We start from the raw sequence: 19917 nt of genomic DNA on the forward strand, positions 1-19917 counted from the left end.
CCTATCCAGCATTTGGTACTGTCAGACTCCTTAATATTTACCAGTCTAGCAGTTGTAAAGTACTACCTAACTATAGTCTGAATTTGCATTTTCCTGGTTATAAATGAGGTTGATTATCTTTTTTAAGTTGTCCATCTTCTTTGATGGACTATAAACTCCATGAAGACAGAGACTGTAGCAGTGAAGATACAATCTGAAGTAGAACCAAACAATAATTTAAACAGGGAAGATTTAATATAAAGAATTATTAAACTCATAAAAGAGTAACTATAGGATATAAGGAAACTCTGTGAGGCACCCTAGGGTTAAGGGGACTCCTAAGAGGTCCTACTTGGAAGTGGCCCCCTTCTGGGTCCCATTTCCAACGCTTGGGTACTGACCTCTTTGGAGAAGGTGAATACTGAATGGCAATTTCAGTAGTGACCGCAGATTTGCCAGGCCAGGCAAACAGGAAGCCGGCAGGGTGGGTGAACTATAACTGGTGGCTAGAACATGGCTGTGCAATGGGAGTGGGCTCTGGTGTGGGTTGGAGGCCTGGAGCACACAGTCTCCCTGTTGGAAGGGTGGTGGCATCAAGAGGACTATGGGAGACAGACTGAATAGAGAGTGAAAGAGCCTAAGGAATTAGTATGGACAGGAGGCCTGGAATGCAGGATATCTCTGTTGAGAGGGCTGTAAGATGATTGTTACCGTGCCATGCTGCGGCTGTGTGATTGCCAGAGGACAACACATTCTGGGTATGTAGCTGGGCACATCACCACCAGATGTCCTCATACCTACACTGCTGACCCAGTGGAAACTGCAGGAGAGCCCTTCATCATGCAAGGTCCCTCCAGTGCCCTCAATTGAGAAAACTTAACATTATGCACACTTTTTAAAAAAAAATCTTTATTGGAGTATACATTATGCACACTTTAAAGGAGAAATACAGCAATTCTGTCCTGTTGCAGAGCTTACATTGAAGTGTGAATTTGGAGCCGAGTGACAATAAATTGATAACTGGCATAACTCCTTTGTCTATTCAGCGTCCATATATGTCATTCTACACACATTTGGATTTCTTTACAACAACAAAACAACTCTGTGTTTCTACCTAACAGGATGTATACATTTGTACTTACCAGTGAGGGGGTTTTCACTCTTTCCCAAAATGAGAAGATTCATAGTCCCAACAGTCATTGCATATTAATTATCGCAAATTCAGACATGGTCACACTGAATATTGTGTTACTTAAAGACTAAGTTGTAAAGTTAACCTCCAATAACTTGTGCATAAATTTTTTAAAAGTGAAAAGAGAGAGAAAAATGGTTAGTTTATACAAATAAACATGCATATAACAAAGCATAGAGAGAATATCCAAAGCTACTGCAGTTTATATTTCTGTAATTGGTCACGAGGTTATAGTTGGTATCTATAGCTTCCTTCTTCCACTACCCATTCCATATTTCCCTTACCTGCAGCAATACGGGTGGAATGATCCAGACCTTCATTCCTGAAGGGTCTGAGTCCTTGGTCATTCTGCCTCTTTTTGGTTGCTGTAGTTTTCCATTAACATTTACTATTGGAAATACTAAGGGGTGCCTTAGAGCAGGGGTTCCCATCTCCCGGGCCATAGACCGTTACCCATCCATGGCCTGTTAGGAGCCGGGCCACACAGCAGGAGGTGAGCAGTGGGTGAGCAAGCGAAGCTTCATGTGTATTTACAGCCGCTCCCTGTCACTCCCCATCGCTTGCATTACCGCCTGAACCTACCCCCTCCCCCATCCATGGAAAAATTGTCTTCCACGAAACCGGTCCCCAGTGCCAAAAGAGGTTGGGGACCGCTGCCTTAGAGAACCCCCTGGGCTCCATATATAGTCCAATTTGCCTCCACTGTGTATAGCGACATGATATCCCCCTGGCAGGAGCAACCACCCCATCCATAGATAACCCCCTCCCCGTTTTTTTTGCCTATTGGTTCAGTAGCATAAATAAGGAGCCTAAAATGGACAGTTGGCAATCTCATCTTCCAGTTCAGTGGAATCATTGTTGTGTCACTTGGTGGAACCAATAACCTTGTGGAGACTAAGATCTCCCAACCAGCAGAGCTCAAAATTGCCAGAATGGGAAGCAAAAATTCTTTGGGTTGGTTGATCGGGATAATAGTGAAGTGAGAGTAGCCACTCCTATTTCCTCCCCTTGATTCTTGGACCTGTGTATTTTGGTTATGAGGAATACAGCATCTATGATTCAAAGTATAAACTGCATCCTGTAAGACAGAGCCCCATTCTTTTAGGGTATTGTCTCCCAATTGGCATTAAGTCTTCCGTAAGTCATTCTGCCTTTCAGCTAAGCCAGGCATTTCTGTGTGATGGGGTATGTGGTAAAACTAATTGTTTCAATGGGCCAGAGTCCATTGATGCATTTTTTTCTTTTGCTGTGAAGTGAGTTCCTTGATCAGACGCAATACTGTGTGAAATGCCATAATGGTGGATGAGGCACTCTGTAAGTTCATAGATCGTGATGCTGGCAGAGGCACTGTGGGCAAGGAAGGCAAATCTGTATCTGGAATATGTGTTTATTCCAGTGGGGATAAATATCTGCTCCCTCCTTGATGGAAGAAATCCAGTGTAATCAACCTACCATCAGGTGGTATGTTGTCCCTCTGGGGAATGGTACTGTATGGGGCATTTATGTTGATTGATCTCTGCTGTTGGCCAGTTAGGCACTCAGCAGTAGGGTTAACCAGGTCAGCCTTCGTAAGAGGAAGTTCACGTTGTTGAGCCGATGCATAGTTTCCATTCTTGCCACCATGGCCGATTTGTTCATGAGTCTATTAAGGAAACACTGGTGGCTGGGAAAAGAGGCTAATTGACATCATAGGGTGTATCATTTTGTCCATTATTATCAAGAGTCTCCTTTACAGTGGATGCCCTTTGGTGAGCATTCACATGAGACAAATATTTTCAAAGTCTATGCCAGCTCTAAGAGATCCATCCACATACCTCTTCCCCAACTTTCCTTGTCACTGTCTTCCAGTTCTGTTCCTTCAAGTCCCTGACCATCCACCTAATCATTAGCAACTGCTTATGAATGAGTCTAAATCTGTACTTCTGGTTATCTTTCATTCCAGACAAGCCAGACAAGGTGGAGAACCAAATGTACTGCTCAAAGTTCTGCCCAAATGAGAGATCAGAATGAACTAAACAACTCAAAAAGTTAGAAGAAAATAGTAATAAATATCAAATGTCTCAATGAAGGAGGAGTTTCGTAGCAGAAAAGTAATGGAAGAAATTATAAAGGAAAAGACTTTCTATACAAAAATAGAAATCTTTGTGATATCAAAAAGATTGGTAGCAACTATAAGTTGTTGTCATTGATTTACAAGATTCTCATAAAAACAGATTGAAAAACATTAAGACCTAGTAAAAATTGTGCAAAAAGGATGTAAACATCTCAAAATATAGAAAACAAATGGATATATTAAGTGATGTTCAATTTTGATAGTAACTTAAAAAAATACACATTTAAAGCACCGGTCCATTAAACTAGCTAATAATAATAGTAACAACAACAATAATAATACATTGCAGAAGTTAGTAACGGTAAGGATTCAGTAAGATTGGTTTTTCTCATATACTGCTGATGGAATTAAAAGTTGGTACAATCCCGAAAAGAAATGTGGCAATATATGTGAGATCTTTTAAAAGTGATAGTTTTCTTTTTTCCAATAATTTGACTTATAAGGAGCCAATTTAGGGAAATAATAAGAGACCCAGAAAAAAGCTTTATGTACTATGATGCTTATTTTAGTATTACTTACAACAGAGAGATAACAGCGTAAATGTTCTTTTAAAGTTTAAGGGAGATGTCTTCTGTGTGTACTGAATTTCCAAGTACTGAAACTTGATATTAAGTTTCCAGTTAAGAATGGGAAGGTCATATTCGATTGCAGAACTTAAATTGACTTCTATAGATCTAATATAAACTCAATCACCATGTATAACAAGGCTTTAATGGCAAAAAAGGTTCTGAGATCTAGACACAATAGATTTTTAAATGAACTCTTAAGTTGACTAGTGACTAAGATAGCATAAATGTAAAAATAATTTTGTAGGTGTTAGAAGAATAGAAAAGAAAAAAGGATTCTGGATTAGGGAGGGTGAGGAGGGGAGAAAAGGTATATTGAAAGGTTGAAAAGGGGATAAAAGACAATTTTGCTTCTTTGAAAATAAAATTTTAGGTATGTTTAGTAGTCTGACATTTTTTATCCATGAATAATGCCTTATAATTTCATATACTTTATAAAACCCTTCTATATTATGTTTAATTCTTAAATAACAACTTTGTTAAAAAGGTTTGGTATTTCTACTTTACAGATAAAGAAATGGTAAATTTAGAAAGGTTAAACTACTTACCTGAATATTTATGGTTTGTCAGGCATAGATCTCAAAATCACTAATATATGTAGTGGTTAAGAGCACCAGGTCTGGAACCAGGCTGCCTGTATACAGATTCTACCATTCCATTCATGCTTCAGTCTCCTGAAAAGCAAATGGAGAAAATAATGATGTCTGTTGATAGAATCATGAGAAGTAAAGTTAATTCAAGTAAAGAACTTGGAACATTCTTGGCACATTAATAAGATATCCAACGTTACACAGATATCTCATAAATGGAGTTTATAGTCATATAATGTTTTATACTTTATAAAATACATTGATATATATTATTATCCCATTTGAGTGTTTCAGCTACCTCTTGAGTTAGGGCAGGTTTAACATTATATTTTGTGATATATGATTATTTATTATGAAATAATTTGCTCAAATTCATATAGCTCTCAAATGACAAGGTAAGATAAATAATATGTTTTCTGATCGCAAATTTAGTGTTTCTTTATGACTTCATTCCAATAAAATGCAAAATAAGACAATATATAAGTTTATTATTCCTAAATGTGAAGTTAAGTTTTGGCAAAATAGAGAATTAACATTTTTATTTGGTCTGGATATATGGAAAGATATATTTTGATGAGCATAACGAGATTTTTTTTTCTTGGATAGTAATAGCTGTGTCCTAGACTTGGTGCTTTGAGATTTTATGAGAAAGAACTAGAAAGTATTGTTAATGTTTATACATTTTCTTAAAACACTTTTTTTTAATAGCTACATCCTCATCTGCAGTTTCTGCACACTCTCCATCAGTTATTGTAGCTGTTGTAGAAGGGAGAGGACTTGCCAGAGGTGAAATAGGAATGGCAAGTATTGATTTAAAAAGCCCACAAATTATATTATCTCAGTTTGCAGACAACACAACATATGCAAAGGTAAGTATTTATACTCCTAGGAAATGGTTCATCTAGAGGGCACTTTGCAGATTTTCAAGTCAGTGCTTTCCTAATTGGTTTACTTTTTGGTAGAATAATGATTATTCATTATTACACCAATGTAGGTTACTCTGAATTAAAGTTTTACATCTGATTTTAATTTTTTAATATTATTTTGTTCTAAAATAACATGTTTTGATGTTACTTAAATATTCCAAATTACTATTAATATAGTTTCTAAAATTAATATCTTCAAATTAATAAATTTTGGACTCATTCCAAAGATAGCATATGTAATAATGCTATCTCCAGAGGGTTGTTTCCACTGAACTGTATTTGAATTTTATTTTCCAGAGATAAGGGAAACTGGTGTCTTAGACCAGTCATAATTTAAGTCTTTCAACTTCTTGCCTTCACTTCCTATCACTCATCATTAACTTGGGCCATTGGCCTGTTGTTATGGGAATTTGTGTGACTTATCAGGTAGAGGTAGTCTACTCCTATATTCAAAAAAATTATTTGACCCCATTACTATTATTAAAACATATTAAATACTATGTTATTTATAATGTTTTATTGTTCTTTATTTCTTTCCCTAATTCCCCTTTATGGTTCCCAGTAGATAGACTTCCTTTCCCTACCTAATAATTAATTTTTTAATATACCTAACAACCTAAATGATATTAGTACTGCATATTTGGTATTTCACATTTCTATGCAATTTAAAAAGAATAGGATAAAAGTTTTTTTTAAAAACCGGGAATGTTCAGTATATTGATAAAGTATTCCTGTGTCTAGAATAGTTCTAAGAAATGCACCTTAGACTGTGAAAAGCATCAGTCATAAAGCAGATGTTTCTCATCTGTGTTTCTGTACCTTTCAACTTCTAAGCTGTACCCGTGTGGCCATATTGATTGAATCACCATAGTTACGCTATTGAATGTTTATGTTTTTCATGGAGATGAATAAAATACCGAGTAGATGAATTTATTAAAAAAATTTTTTTAGGAATACATATTTGATACGTTCAAATTATTTGGGGGCTTAGAGCTGATACAAACTATTGTGAGTAAAATATAGCCTATGCTTATTATATATTATAATATTGTATTTATAATTTTATAGGATGTATGTTTGACATATTACCATTAGAAGTATATTTAATTGAAACATATAATTAGAACAGTTGTGATTTTGTATGTCTCTGACTTAATTTTATCTCTCAGAAAAATACGAAACTTTTTTGGTTTTAGAGAATCCTAAGCTTACATTTAAGGAATTATTCAAACAATTTTAGGTGATCACTAAACTCAAAATTTTATCACCTTTGGAAATAATAATGTCAAATACTGCTTGTGTTGTGGGGAATTCAACCAAGTTGTTTACTCTCATCACAGAAAATTTCAAGGTAAGTGATTTTTATTCTCAGTAGTAACATTCAAGATTGTTTTACTTATTTAAAATCCATTTTATAATATCATCCTAAAGAACAATAATTCGGGTATCTTTACCCTAAAGTACTCACTAAGTACAAGTCCTAAGCTTAGGGACTATTAATACATATAATAAAAATGACAAGGAATTCACTTATTTGATTTGGTACCCTTTGGTACACTTTGAAAAAAAGGAAAAATCTTTTAGGTAATAAGGAGTTTCCCAGAGTATACAGGAAGCAGACACTTAGAGAAAGCATGGATTTCCTTAGGTATAGCTTCCTGGAAAGTAGTTATTGTGCTGCCAGACTAGTTGAAAGTGAAGTTCTTATTCTTCTAGAGGATACCAACTATCAGCAAGTGCTTTTTCTTTTGGAGAATTTGATTTTTATTATAGAATTGTTACAGCTTCCCCTGGCAACACATACTGTCTCACCATCTGTGGGACTGTGACAGGGAAGTGCTCTGGAACCTTATCCAGCTAATGTTCTCCCTCTCAGTAAGGGCCTGTCTACCATGCGGTTTATCTCTTCCCTTTAGCACATCTCCCTGCTTTGTGGAATGGAGGCTGTGGTTCTGAACCAAGTAGGCAGCATTGCAGATAGAATAGTTCTTGAGGAGTGCAAATTATTTTCAGAATATTATATTTCGTTGTGTCTGTAGCCTTATCTTTAACACATTTGAAACCAAGTTGAGATTATGGTCCAATGAGTTCTTTATAGTTCTTAATATATGCAGCATCTACAGTCATATAAGATTTCTTGTGCACTTAGAGATCCAATGTAGCTCAGCTGTCTTTGACTTATTGCCAGAAATGGTTCCTATTGTAAACCTATTGTCTCTATTAGACAGGACTCTATCTCTTTCATTCATGACATTAGACTTCTTTTCATCACCCTTATTTATGTATACCTTTCCATATACCTTCATTATTTTGTATTTATTAAGCATTCTAAGTCCTTTGGTTGTGAGTAACAGAAATTCAACTTAAAGTAGGTTAAGTGAAAAAGTAAATTTCTTGGCTTATGTAACTGGGAAGCCAAATGGTTGGATAGATCCTATCCTTACTCTCATCTCTACTGCCATCTCTCTGTGAGGTTTAATAAAATTATTGCTCATGGCTCCAGGCTGATGTCAACTCAACTTAGCCAACTGAGAGTAAAAAATAACTTCTTCCTTCCAGTGTCCACATATGAATTCAAGAGAAGGATCCTGACTGTTCCTGCTTTGTTCATGTTCCCACATGTTAGATTAATCACTGTTTCTGGGGGTAAAAGCACTATGATTGATTAATCCCAGGTCATTTGCTTTTTGCTGTGGGGCACAGAGTACTGTAATTGACAGTTCTACATGGGCAGAACAACATAGAATGTGGGATAGATGAATCCTCCAAAGGCGAAAACAACCTACATTTACTACGCTTGAGATGTAAGGCAACATAGCATAGTGCTTAAGAATAAAGGAGCCAGGGACTTCCTTGGTGGCGCAGTGGTTAAGAATCCGCCTGCCAATGCAGGAGACACAGGTTTGAGCCCTGGTCCGGGAACATCCCACATGCCATGGAGCAGCTAAGCCTGTGTGCCACAACTACTGAACCTGCGCTCCAGAGCCTGCACGCTGAAACTGCTGAGCCCACGTGCCACAACTACTGAAGCCTGTGTGCCTACTGCCTGTGCTCCACAGTAAGAGAATCCACCGCAATGAGAAGCCGGTGCACCACAACGAAGAGTAGCCCCCGCTCGCCACAACTAGGGGAAGCCCTTGGGCAGCAACGAAGACCCAACGCAGCCCAAAATAAATAGATACATAAATAAATAAATTTAAAAAAAGAAAAAGAATAGAGGAGCTAGACTGTTGTGGTTTCAAATCCTGATTCTAAATGACTGTGTGCAAGTTAAGTTAACCTCTCTAAGCTTCAGTTTTTATTCGTCAGTAAAATAGGGACAATAATAGTATCTTCCTCCTAGAGAATTGATATTTTATATAAGGTAATCAGAAATGGTCTCACTGATGAGGTTACATTTGGGCAAAGTCCTAATAGGAGTGAGAGAGAGAGCCATAGAAGTATTTGGTATAAAAGCATTATAAACAGAGGGGAAAATCAATGTTATTGTTATCATTATCATCACACTTACCATAAAAAAACCTCAATTAAATAAGAAGCAATATGAAGCGTAAGGAACATGGACTTTTTAGTCAAATCCAAATTCAAGTCTCAGCTCTGGAACATATCAGTTGTATATTAGAAAAGTTGCTTGACTTCTCAGAATTTGACTTAGAGGAAAATTGTACTTAATATTGATACAAGACTTACATCATAGGGTTATTGGGAAGATTAAATGAGATAACTCTTCAAACAATCTTGGCACATAACAAATTCCCTACTTGCTTATGACGTTTTTTTTCAGCCTTGCAGCTCTTTCACGGTCCATTGTTATTATATTATTAATACCTTTCTTACCTATTACTTTTATTCAAAGTAGGCAGACCTTTTACTCTGCAGCTGCATGCTTTTTTTTCTCTTTTAAAAAAAAGTTCCATTATCTGCTTTTCTTTATTCTATAAATTAAATTCACCTTATGTAAATAGCATTTCATAGATTTGATAGCTGGAATTGGTATTTTTGGCTTCCCCAGCTAGTGTATTACAAAGTTTTACCCTCTCTAAATTATGATAGTGTATGTGAGGCTGAATGTAAAACCTTTGTTGCTGTTGTTGCTGTAGAATAAAATTAGTAGAAGTCAGAGACTCTCATGTTTATTTTTTATTATTTTACTTAAATTTCATGTAAATATGGCTTAATAAGAGTTACAGACTGCTATAATTCACTTAGCAAGACAGACCATCATTCTTTTTGTAAATAACTAAGAAAACGTATTTAACTCTAGAAAATAATAAATATTGAAAAATAAACTTTATTCAGTATTTAAGTCATCTACCCATGTATGAGCATGTATTTAAGAAAGCAGTTTTGGGCAAGTGCATGAAACTTAAAATTTATTTTGAAATTAAAAATTCTTTTCAGAACGTTAATTTCACTACTGTCCAAAGGAAATACTTCAATGAAACAAAAGGATTAGAGTACATTGAACAATTATGCATAACAGAATTCAGCACTGTCCTAATGGAGGTTCAATCCAAGTAAGTTAAAACTTAGGGCAAGTAGTGAATCCCTCGTGTGTATTCCAGGACGGAAAGGTCTTTTGTGTGTTTTGTTCTTTGCTATATTCCCTACCACCTAGAAAAGTGCCTGGCTTATAAAGCACACTCAGTAATTATTGAAATAGTAAAATAGTTAACTAAAAGTTATATACTAGGCATATCTTGCTAACTAAACTTTTATGGAATTTCTCCAAATTAGTCATAATCTACTGCCTTAATGGTTCCTGCTCACTTTACTTTGAATTGAAAAGCTCAAGTAGCTACAGCAAACTAGAAATGTGAGGGTACAGAAGTGAAACACAGTTAAAGCTGTGTTCCTGTTACTTCATACCTTTACTCCTTCAGAATGAGACAGGGAATGATCTTTTTGGAATGGATATTTCTTATAACATGCTGAACAGATACTTACTTTGAGCCAGGTTAGACCACTTGTTCGCTCAGTTAATCATGACGACTACTTTCACCGAGATCAAAACATGCTTTCCTATACATTGGGACCTCCTGACTGTACCTTTACAACTCTCAGACTTTTTCAACATTATTTGAATTTGTATTTAGAATGGTACATCAAAAATTGACACAAATTACCATTGAATGTTGACTTCTAACATGTGACCTATTGGGAGTCTAATATCCCTTAAGTCTCAGACTTTAGAAAATTGTCTCTTTTTATCAACTTTTATGTTTTAGAGGTAATTTAACTAGTTATCAAAAATCAGGAACACTTTTTCCCTTTGATTTTAAGCAATGCTATGCAAATATTTATAATTTTGCTAATATTAAAGTGAAATAAATGTTTTCTTTTATAGCAATACTTTTTTTTATTCCAAAGATTTATAGTGATGTATCTTTGGTCACTTTACAGGTATTACTGCCTTGCAGCTGTTGCAGCTTTATTAAAATATGTTGAATTTATTCAAAATTCAGTTTATGCACCAAAATCACTGAAGATTAGTTTCCAGGGTAGTGAACAGACAGCTATGATAGATTCATCATCAACCCAAAACCTTGAATTACTAATTAATAATCAAGACTCTAGGTAAGATCATCCATTTTTCTCTTAGAAAATGTATCAGTTTATTATGTCATTTTTCTATGAATAGTTACTTTACATTTCTTTAAATTGTTCGATGGAGAAATATTGAATAAACTTTTTTTTTTTTTTTTTTTGCGGTACGCGGGCCTCTCACTGTTATGGCCTCTCCCGTTGCGGAGCACAGGCTCCGGATACGCAGGCTCAGCGGCCATGGCTCACGGGCCCAGCTGCTCCGTGGCATGTGGGATCTTCCCGGACCGGGGCACGAACCCGTGTCCCCTGCATCGGCAGGCGGACTCTCAACCACTGCGCCACCAGGGAAGCCCGAATAAACATATTTTTAATCCTTATACCATTGTTGGTGAGCTGCTTAGATGTTTCACCAAAATCAGGTTTTAAAAATATATTTGTACTAAACAAGAAAAAAAAAAAAAGTAACAACCCATTTCAAAACTAGGTAGAAGACTTGAACAGACAATTCTCCAAAGAAGATATACAGAGGTTCAATAAGCACTTAAGAAGTTGCTCAACGTCACTAGTCATTAGGGAAATGCAAATCAAAGCCACAATTACCACTTCACACCCATTAGGATGGTTATTATTAGGTAAATGGAAAATAATTGTTGGTGACGATATGGAGAAATGAGAATCCTAATCCATTTATAGTGGGAATGTACAGTAGTGCAGTCACTTTGGAAAACCACATGGTGGTTCCTCAAAAAGTTAAACATAGCATTACCATATAATACATTCTACTTCTTGGTATGTACCTAAAAGAATTGAGAATGGGGACTCAAACAGATACTTGCACACAAATATTCATAGCAGCATTATTCACAATAGCCAAAATGTGGAAACAAACCAGATGTCCATCAATGAGTGACTGATAAAATAAGATGTGTAAAGATAAGGTGTATACATACAGTGGAATATCATTCGGCCTTAAAAAGGAATGAAATTCTGATACATGCCACGAGATGTATGAACCTTGAAAACATTATGTTAAGTGAAATATGCCAGACACAGAAGGAAGAATATTTTATGATTCCATTTATATGAAGTACCTAAAATAGGCAAATTTATAGAGACAGAAAGTAGACAGGTTACCAGGGGCTGGGGGAAGTGGGGAATGGGAGAGTTATTGTTTAATGGATTCAGAGTTTCTGTTTAGGATGATGAGAAATGAATGATGGTAATGGTTGCACAATACTGCAGGTGTACCTAATGATACGGACTTGTGTGCTTAATATGGTTAAAATGCTAAAATTTGTGTTTTGTATGTTTTACCATAATAAAAAAAGTTGTGTGCAGAATACTACAAAGTTAAAATAACAAGTTTTAAAAGCATTAAATACAGGAAATTCAAGGGGCTACATAATCATTTGAGAAAGTGAAAATACTTGAATCAACTTGGTCTTTGTGTATGACTAGATTGCTGGTTTTATTGGTTTATTGTTAGCTTTAGTTAGAAGAATAGTTATGGTAAGCATGAATAAGAGGGAGAATGGGAGATTGCCCATGTGTGTGCACACACACACACAAATACACAGTGTTTATAAGGGTTCATAGTGGTTGGGATACCTAAACTAGAATCAAAATGTTATTAGAAGATAATGTAATGAACCTGTGGTGGTGCTTATAGTAGGCATAAACCTATATAGTTTAATATGGGTTCAATTTGGTACAAAGAATTAGTGAGTACTGGTTTTTCTCCTTGAGGAATTACAGTCTAAAGGAGGAGATGCATAGTATCATAGTATCATTAACATGTACTAAGTACATCAGGCGCTCCATAGCCTAGGGACCCACAGTTGGTTGAATCCACAGATATGGAACCTGTGGATATGGAGGGCCCACTCTAGTAGGCCACTTTATATAAGGGACTTAAGCATCTTCGGATTTTGGTATCTGCTAGAGGTCTTAAAATCAATCCCCTACAGGTACCAAGGGACGACTGTATAGTGATATGAAAGTTTGCATAAAAAAATGATGGGATCATAGCAGAGAAAGAAAGTTAACTGGGCTTAGTTAAGGAGTAAAAGGGGAGTAATTAGAAAAGGCTTTCTAGAGAAGATAATACCTGACATGAGGGGTTTTTTTTTCCTGATATGAGTTTTGAAGTATAAATAGAAGTTATCCATGGGCTTCCCTGGTGGCGCAGTGGTTAAGAATCCACCTGCCAATGCAGGGGACACAGGTTCGAGTGCTGGCCCGGGAAGATCCCACATGCCACAGAGCAACTAAGCCCGTGTGCCACAACTGCTGAGCCTGCGCTCTAAAGCCCATGAGCCACAACAACTGAAGCCCACATTCCTAGAGTCCATGCTCCACAACAAAAGAAGCCACTGCAACGAGAAGCCCGTGCACCACAACGAAGAGTAGCCCTCACTTGCCGCAACTAGAGAAAAGCCCACGCGCAGCAATGAAGACCTAATGCAGCCAAAAATAAATAAATATTTTTTAAAAAAAGAAGTTATCCAGAGTAAGAAATAGAAAAGGTAGTAAGACAGTGAATAACAAAGTCTTGAAAGCATGATTTTCAATATAGCAATATGGTATGTGCAAGGAAACCATAACCTATTTACTTTGGTAAAGTACAAGTTGGGAGTAAGTAAGCCTGGAGTAAAATCTCAGCTTTCAGTACTTAAATATAACTTCGGATATCAATGAAAGGGATAAACTTAAGATAATCATAAATTTTAGTATTACGAGTACTGAATAGAGTAAAGAGTGCTTTATACAATTGAAACCTTAAGGTGCTCACTGCCAATTTCAGAGCCATAGTGTTTAAGTATTTCTGTCAATTTGTGTGCTCTTATCTTGACTTAACTTTTTTTTTTTTTTTTTTTTTTTTTGCGGTACGCGGGCCTCTCACTGTTGTGGCCTTTCCCGTTGCGGAGCACAGGCTCCGGACGCGCAGGCTCAGCGGCCATGGCTCACGGGCCCAGCTGCTCCGCGGCATGTGGGATCTTCCCGGACCGGGGCACGAACCCGCGTCCCCTGCATCGGCAGGCAGACTCTCAACCACTGCGCCACCAGGGAAGCCCTTAACTTTTAATTATGTGAAATCTCCAGACATTATTTACAGTTACAAACTTAGAAACCTATAATATCTAATTTTTTTGTTATTTACTTTAATCATCAAGAACAGTTTAGATCTATCTAGGTACTGTTGGCACTACTTTTAATAAAGGTAAGAATAGTACTGTGTATACTATTTGTCATTGTCAGTGTAGTGACCTCAACACCTTTGTAGTTCCACTGAATAATGATGGTCTAAAATTATAACGTTTTAAAGGAGTTTATAATTAATTTTAATTATTCTTTTTCAGCTTAGTGAATAAATAATATTTTTTCTATTGCTAGGAAAAAAGGGATAAAATAATATCTGGATAAAGTACTCTGTCATTGACTTTCTAAATTAAAGTAACATGGGGTAACATAGACAGTCAATAACCAAGGCTGGTAATTATTACAAAGGGTTTTGTACTCAGTTTTACTTTGTCACATTTCATAGTTAATCATTGTTTACCATTATCATTGTCAAACATTGCTTGAGTTCCTGCTATATATTAAATGATAGGATATTTGACCTCCAAGAGTTCATATTATAGTTGAAAGAAGAAATTGAGGTCTTTTCACAGACTTGAACCAAAGAATATTAGGTTAAAAGATGGGCATGCTATCTTCTGAACTGTCTGAATAGCTCTAATGCTTCTATGGATTTGTTACTTGTTCAGCATACTGTTTCACCCATTGATTTCTATAACAAATGGCAGATTTAGGTATGCTCCCCACTTCCTTTGTTCCTGCAGAAGACAAGTTCTCAAAATTGTGCCTGTGACTTACCTACGATGACCCCCACTCCCAGCCAGGACTTGATTTGAATAGTTCCCTAAAAATTTGTTTAAATTGATATACCAAAAATTTGGCAGTCTGATGACTAGAGTCATTTTTATTTCCTTTCCTCTCTTAACCCAGATTCAATATGTCAGTAAATCCTCCTGACTCAACCTTTAGAGTACATACGTATTCTGGATCACTTCTTAGCATTTCCGGTGCTACAACCCTAACCCATACCTCCATCATTTTAGCCTGGACTGCTGTATAGTATAATAGCCCCTAACTTGTCTCTCTGCTTTCTTCCCCTCCTACAATTAGTCTCTTCTCAACCTAGTGGTCAGAGTGTGATCCTTTTAAACCAGAAATTAGATCTTGGAACTTTCCTGCTTAAAATCTTCCAGAGCTCCTGTTATATTTAGAATATAATTTAGACTCTTTACCGTGGCCTACAAGGACTTCTGTGTTCTGGTCTCTTTCAACTTCTTCATTCATCTCCCTTAATTCTTACCCTCACTTGCAGTGCTCCACCAACTTTGGTCTTCTTTCTGGTTCTGGAGCCAGAAAGACTACCTGGGCTTAAATTGCTCTTCTGTTTTGCCCTTTTAAACGGTAACTCTTTTCTTGTTCACTTATTTGGAAACCTTGGGCAAGTTACTTAATTTCTTTGTGTTTCAGTTTCTTCCCTTATAAAATGTTAATAATAGCATCTATCTCATACCATCATTGTTAGAATTAAATAAGTCAATATATGTAAAGTGCTTAGAATAAGGCCTGGCACATACTTTGTGTTCAGTATATGTTAGCTGTACTCACCATCAGTTGTCATCATTATTCCCATCTCATCATCATCTTGGCATGGATGCCTTCTTAACTGCCGAATATACATACAGGTCTTTCTCAACCAACCTAACTAAATCAGCCCTCCTGGTCATTCTCTGTACAGACCTGTTTGTTTGTTTTTAACAGTTTCTGTACCTGATATTATTTTCTTTCTTTCTCTTTTATAATTCTCTAACTTCTTAAGTTAGAACAGAATGATTATATTAAATACTCATTTTATCAGTGTAAAAGTTCTCTCTCCCCTTAAGGATGTGTTGTTGATATCTTGCTATTATTGATGGAATGCCATGGACTAGAATATTTTATATTAGTCTGAGTATTGTTAACTGATCTATGAAAAAAGCCATTATCTAAATGCAAGAAGATTCTCTCGATCTTGTTAATCAAAGTGTGCTTCACTGACTGACAGCATACCTGAGAGTGTATTTGAAACAGATTCTCAAGCCTCATCCCAAACCTACTGAATCAGAATCCTCATGTGATTTGTATGCATATTAAAGTTTGAGAATCACTACCGTAGATTATAGGATTATTTTAAAAGTTAAATTACAGTTTTATTGGATTTTCCTTAGTATACTTAATGAAATTTTCCTAACTTGTGTTTTTAAAGGAACAATCACACACTCTTTGGTGTTCTAAATTACACTAAGACTCCTGGAGGAAGTAGAAGACTTCGTTCTAATATATTAGAACCTCTAATTGATGTTGAAACCATTAACATGAGGTTAGATTGTGTTCAAGAACTGCTTCAAGATGAGGAACTCTTTTTTGGACTTCAGTCAGGTAAATGAATATCATCTACTTTTACAAATACAATTTTTTTTTTTTTTTTTTTTTTTGCGGTACGCGGGCCTCTCGCTGTTGTGGCCTCTCCTGTTGTGGAGCACAGGCTCCGGACGCGCAGGCTCAGTGGCCATGGCTCGGGCCCAACTGCTCCGCGGCATGTGGGGTCCTCCCAGACTGGGGCACGAACCCGTGTCCCCTGCATCGGCAGGCGGACTCCCAACCACTGCACCACCAGGGAAGCCCAAATACAAATTTTTTAAGAAAATACATTGTCTTCTTAAAAAGATACCAGTCCTGTTGGATTAAGGCTCATCCTAATGACCTTATCTTAACTTGATGACATCAGCAAAGGTCCAATTTCCAAGTAATATCACATTCAGACACTAGGGTTTAGGATTTCAAAGTTTCTTTTTGGGGGATACAATCCAACTCATAACATGAGGTAAGAGAATTGCCCTTGGCATATGTTCACTGGCATGGCAGTGCAATTTTCTTCTTAAATCTGTAGGTGGAGGGGCAGTTTATATGCACTGATCTGAGTCCAATTCCTGGTTTCTAGCAACTTGATCTGTCTTCCATAACCTCACTTCCCCAACCTCCCTTCCTGTTGTTCTGGAGGTCTAAATGGAAGTGGTACTTGAAAATCTAGAAGCCATTTACAGCCTTTAGGTTTTCCTAAGTCCAATTCTAAATACCTTTTAATTAGTATAATTTCTTCAAAATTCTGACATTATACTGACTGTGATTCTGCATTTCCAATGTTGTTTTGTATATTCATTTTTTTCTATATATTCCTGTGTATTTTGTGAGGCTTTGGGAAAGGTACAAAAAGGCCACTTTTTAACTGGTCAGCCTTGTTCACAACAACACCTTATCTCTCTTCTTCCATTAAACATCTTGTTGAAAAACAAATTTTCTGCAAACACTATCTTCTCTTCATCACTACGTCTTAATCAATCAGTCTTGTTTCTGTGCCCACTCCTGCACTGAGACTGCTCTTGTCAAGGTCACTGTAGCAGATATTGTTGGTTCTCTGTCCAGATCTTCTTGGGTCTCTTTTACCTTTCTGTGTGCCCCTTTTCCCTGCTATGTGTGCTTTTGCTTCTAATGGCCTGTACCTGGACTCTCTTTAGAGGCCTGCCCTCAGGCTATTAGAGGGCTTTGCTCTCAGGCACGGAGTGCCAAAAGTGCCTTGAGGACCTTAAATGACTGAATGTTGTGGGAGTATGAAAGCCCAGCTGTCTCACACTGTTTTGGCAAAAACCATGAATGTAACTTAAAGTCCACAAGCCGGGCTTCCCTGGTGGCGCAGTGGTTGAGAGTCCACCTGCCGATGCAGGGGACACGGGTTCGTGCCCCGGTCCGGGAAGATCCCACATGCCGCGGAGCAGCTAGGCCCGTGAGCCATGGCCGCTGAGCCTGTGCGTCCGGAGCCTGTGCTCCACAACGGGAGAGGCCACAACAGTGAGAGGCCCGCATACCTCAAAAAAAATAAAAATAAAAAAATAAATAAAGTCCACAAGCCTTCTACAGGATCGGTTGAAGTTACCTTCCATAGGACTTTGCCTGAAATTATACTTTTTCTTGGCTTTTTTTCTCTTCCTGTCCTTCTTGTCTTCTTTATTGGTTTCTCGTGGAAGCAAATTCTTAATATATTACTTGCACATGAATCTTCATCTCAGCGTCTGCTTCTGGAGCACCCAGCCTAAAACATTCACCCATAGTCTCATTGTTTTTAAATTTAATGGGCACATATTAGTTCTCCTATTTGAAATCCAACTTCTTTGGTGCTGCCAAAAATCTCTCCTTATTGAATTACTGCCTTTCTTTGCTTCTGTAATTATACAGTTTCTTAGTTTTCTTCCTATTTCTTTGGAATTTCCTTTTTTTTAAGATCTGTCACTCATTTCTTTCTTTTTTTTTTTTTTTTTTTTGCGGTACGCGGGCCTCTCGCTGTTGTGGCTGCTCCCAATGCGGAGCACAGTCTCCGGACGCGCAGGCTCAGCGGCCATGGCTCACGGGACCACCCGCTCCACGGCATGTGGGATCTTCCCGTACCGGGGCACGAACCCATGTCCCCTGCATCGGCAGGCGGACTCTCAACCACTGCACCACCAGGGAAGCCCCTGTCACTCATTTCTTCAACGAGTTTATGACTATCCAGTCAAAACCAATGGGGTATCTCCCTTGTAATGTTATCTTTACTATTTCCAAATAGACTACAGGACTGTATACTGTCTTGGAATGTCTTCAGAAAGCTCTGTCATTGATCAGGTAACAGAGTAAAAACCCCAGATTCCTTTCTTTCAAATGGAAGTGAGAATGACTTCTGAGTCTTCTTTTTAGGCTTGTTTTCCTTTGCTCGTTCCCTAAATGCTATGGCTCTTCAAAGGTATGTCCTAGGTTGTCTTTTTACCCCGTATATTCTTATTATATGATTTACCCACCTTCTTGGTCTTATAATTATCATTTATGTATTCATAACTTCCCTAAATTTACATCTCGTGCCCAGATATCTCTATAGACCTTCAGCCCCATATATCTTATTGCCTACTGAGCACTTATTAAGATGTTCCTTAATCACCTCACATTTAATGTGTCCAAACTGTGCCATCTTCCCTTCTAAATCAATCCCTTCTGATTTCAGAGAATAGGTCTACATCCAAGCTGTTTACCAAACCAGATACCTGGAAGTCATTCTTGACACTTCCCTTCCCTGAAATGAATCATCAAATTTTGCAAAGTCTCTTTTCTATATATCTCTTGCTTGTTTAGCTTCTATTCCCAATGCTGCTGCTCCAGCCTGGGGTACCATTTATCTATAATCTGATTTATTGCAGCAGCCTGCTGTTTGGCTTCCTCCACCAGTCTTGTTCTTTACAGTCTCTTCTCTATATGAGAGCCTGAGAGAGCTTTTGAAAATATAAATCTGAGCATATTACTCTTCATTAGTTTCTTGTTGTTGATGTAACAAAGTACCACAAATTTAGTGGCTTAAAACAACATGAATTTATTATCTTACAGTTCTGGAAGTCAGAAATCAGTTTTGCTGGGCTAAAATCAATGTGTTAGCAGGTCCACCGTTTCTTCTGGAGGCTCTAGGGGCAAAACTGTTTCCTTGCCTTTTCCAGTTTCTAGAGGCCATCTACATTCCTTGGCTCATGGCCCTTCCTCCATCTTCAAAGCCAGCAGAATAGTTTCTTCTCTACTTTCTGACCTCTGCTTTTGTCCTTATATCTTCTCTCTTTGACTGATCCTCCTACCTCCCTCTTTTTTTTTCTTTTTTTTTTTCTTTCTTTTTTGGCCACTTGGCTTGTGGGATCTTAGTTCCCTGACCAGGGATAGAACCTGGGCCCCCCGGCTGTGAGAGCACAGAGCCCTAACCACTGGACTGCCAGGGAATTCCCCTGTCTCCCTCTTATAAGGACCCTTGTGATTACTTTGAGACTAACAAATAATCCAGAATAATCTCTCCATTTCAAGATGCTTAACTTAATCCCATCTTCAA

General features: G+C 37.4%; 1 protein-coding gene across 1 annotated transcript in view; it reads left to right on the plus strand.

Moving 5' to 3' along the window:
* MSH4 (mutS homolog 4) overlaps positions 1–19917 on the plus strand; it is a gene marked incomplete at both ends in the record, with an annotated part of 92548 nt that overhangs the window by 3727 nt on the left and 68904 nt on the right. Inside the window, 5 exons of the mRNA XM_079697683.1 lie at positions 5149–5309; positions 6607–6717; positions 9768–9883; positions 10770–10943; positions 16234–16406. Of these exons, the coding sequence (XP_079553809.1) occupies positions 5149–5309; positions 6607–6717; positions 9768–9883; positions 10770–10943; positions 16234–16406 (735 nt within the window). The remainder of the gene's footprint in view (positions 1–5148; positions 5310–6606; positions 6718–9767; positions 9884–10769; positions 10944–16233; positions 16407–19917) is intronic.

This window comes from Hyperoodon ampullatus (genome assembly GCF_949752795.1).
Source record: "Hyperoodon ampullatus genome assembly, chromosome: 2".
Lineage (NCBI taxonomy): Eukaryota > Metazoa > Chordata > Mammalia > Artiodactyla > Ziphiidae > Hyperoodon > Hyperoodon ampullatus.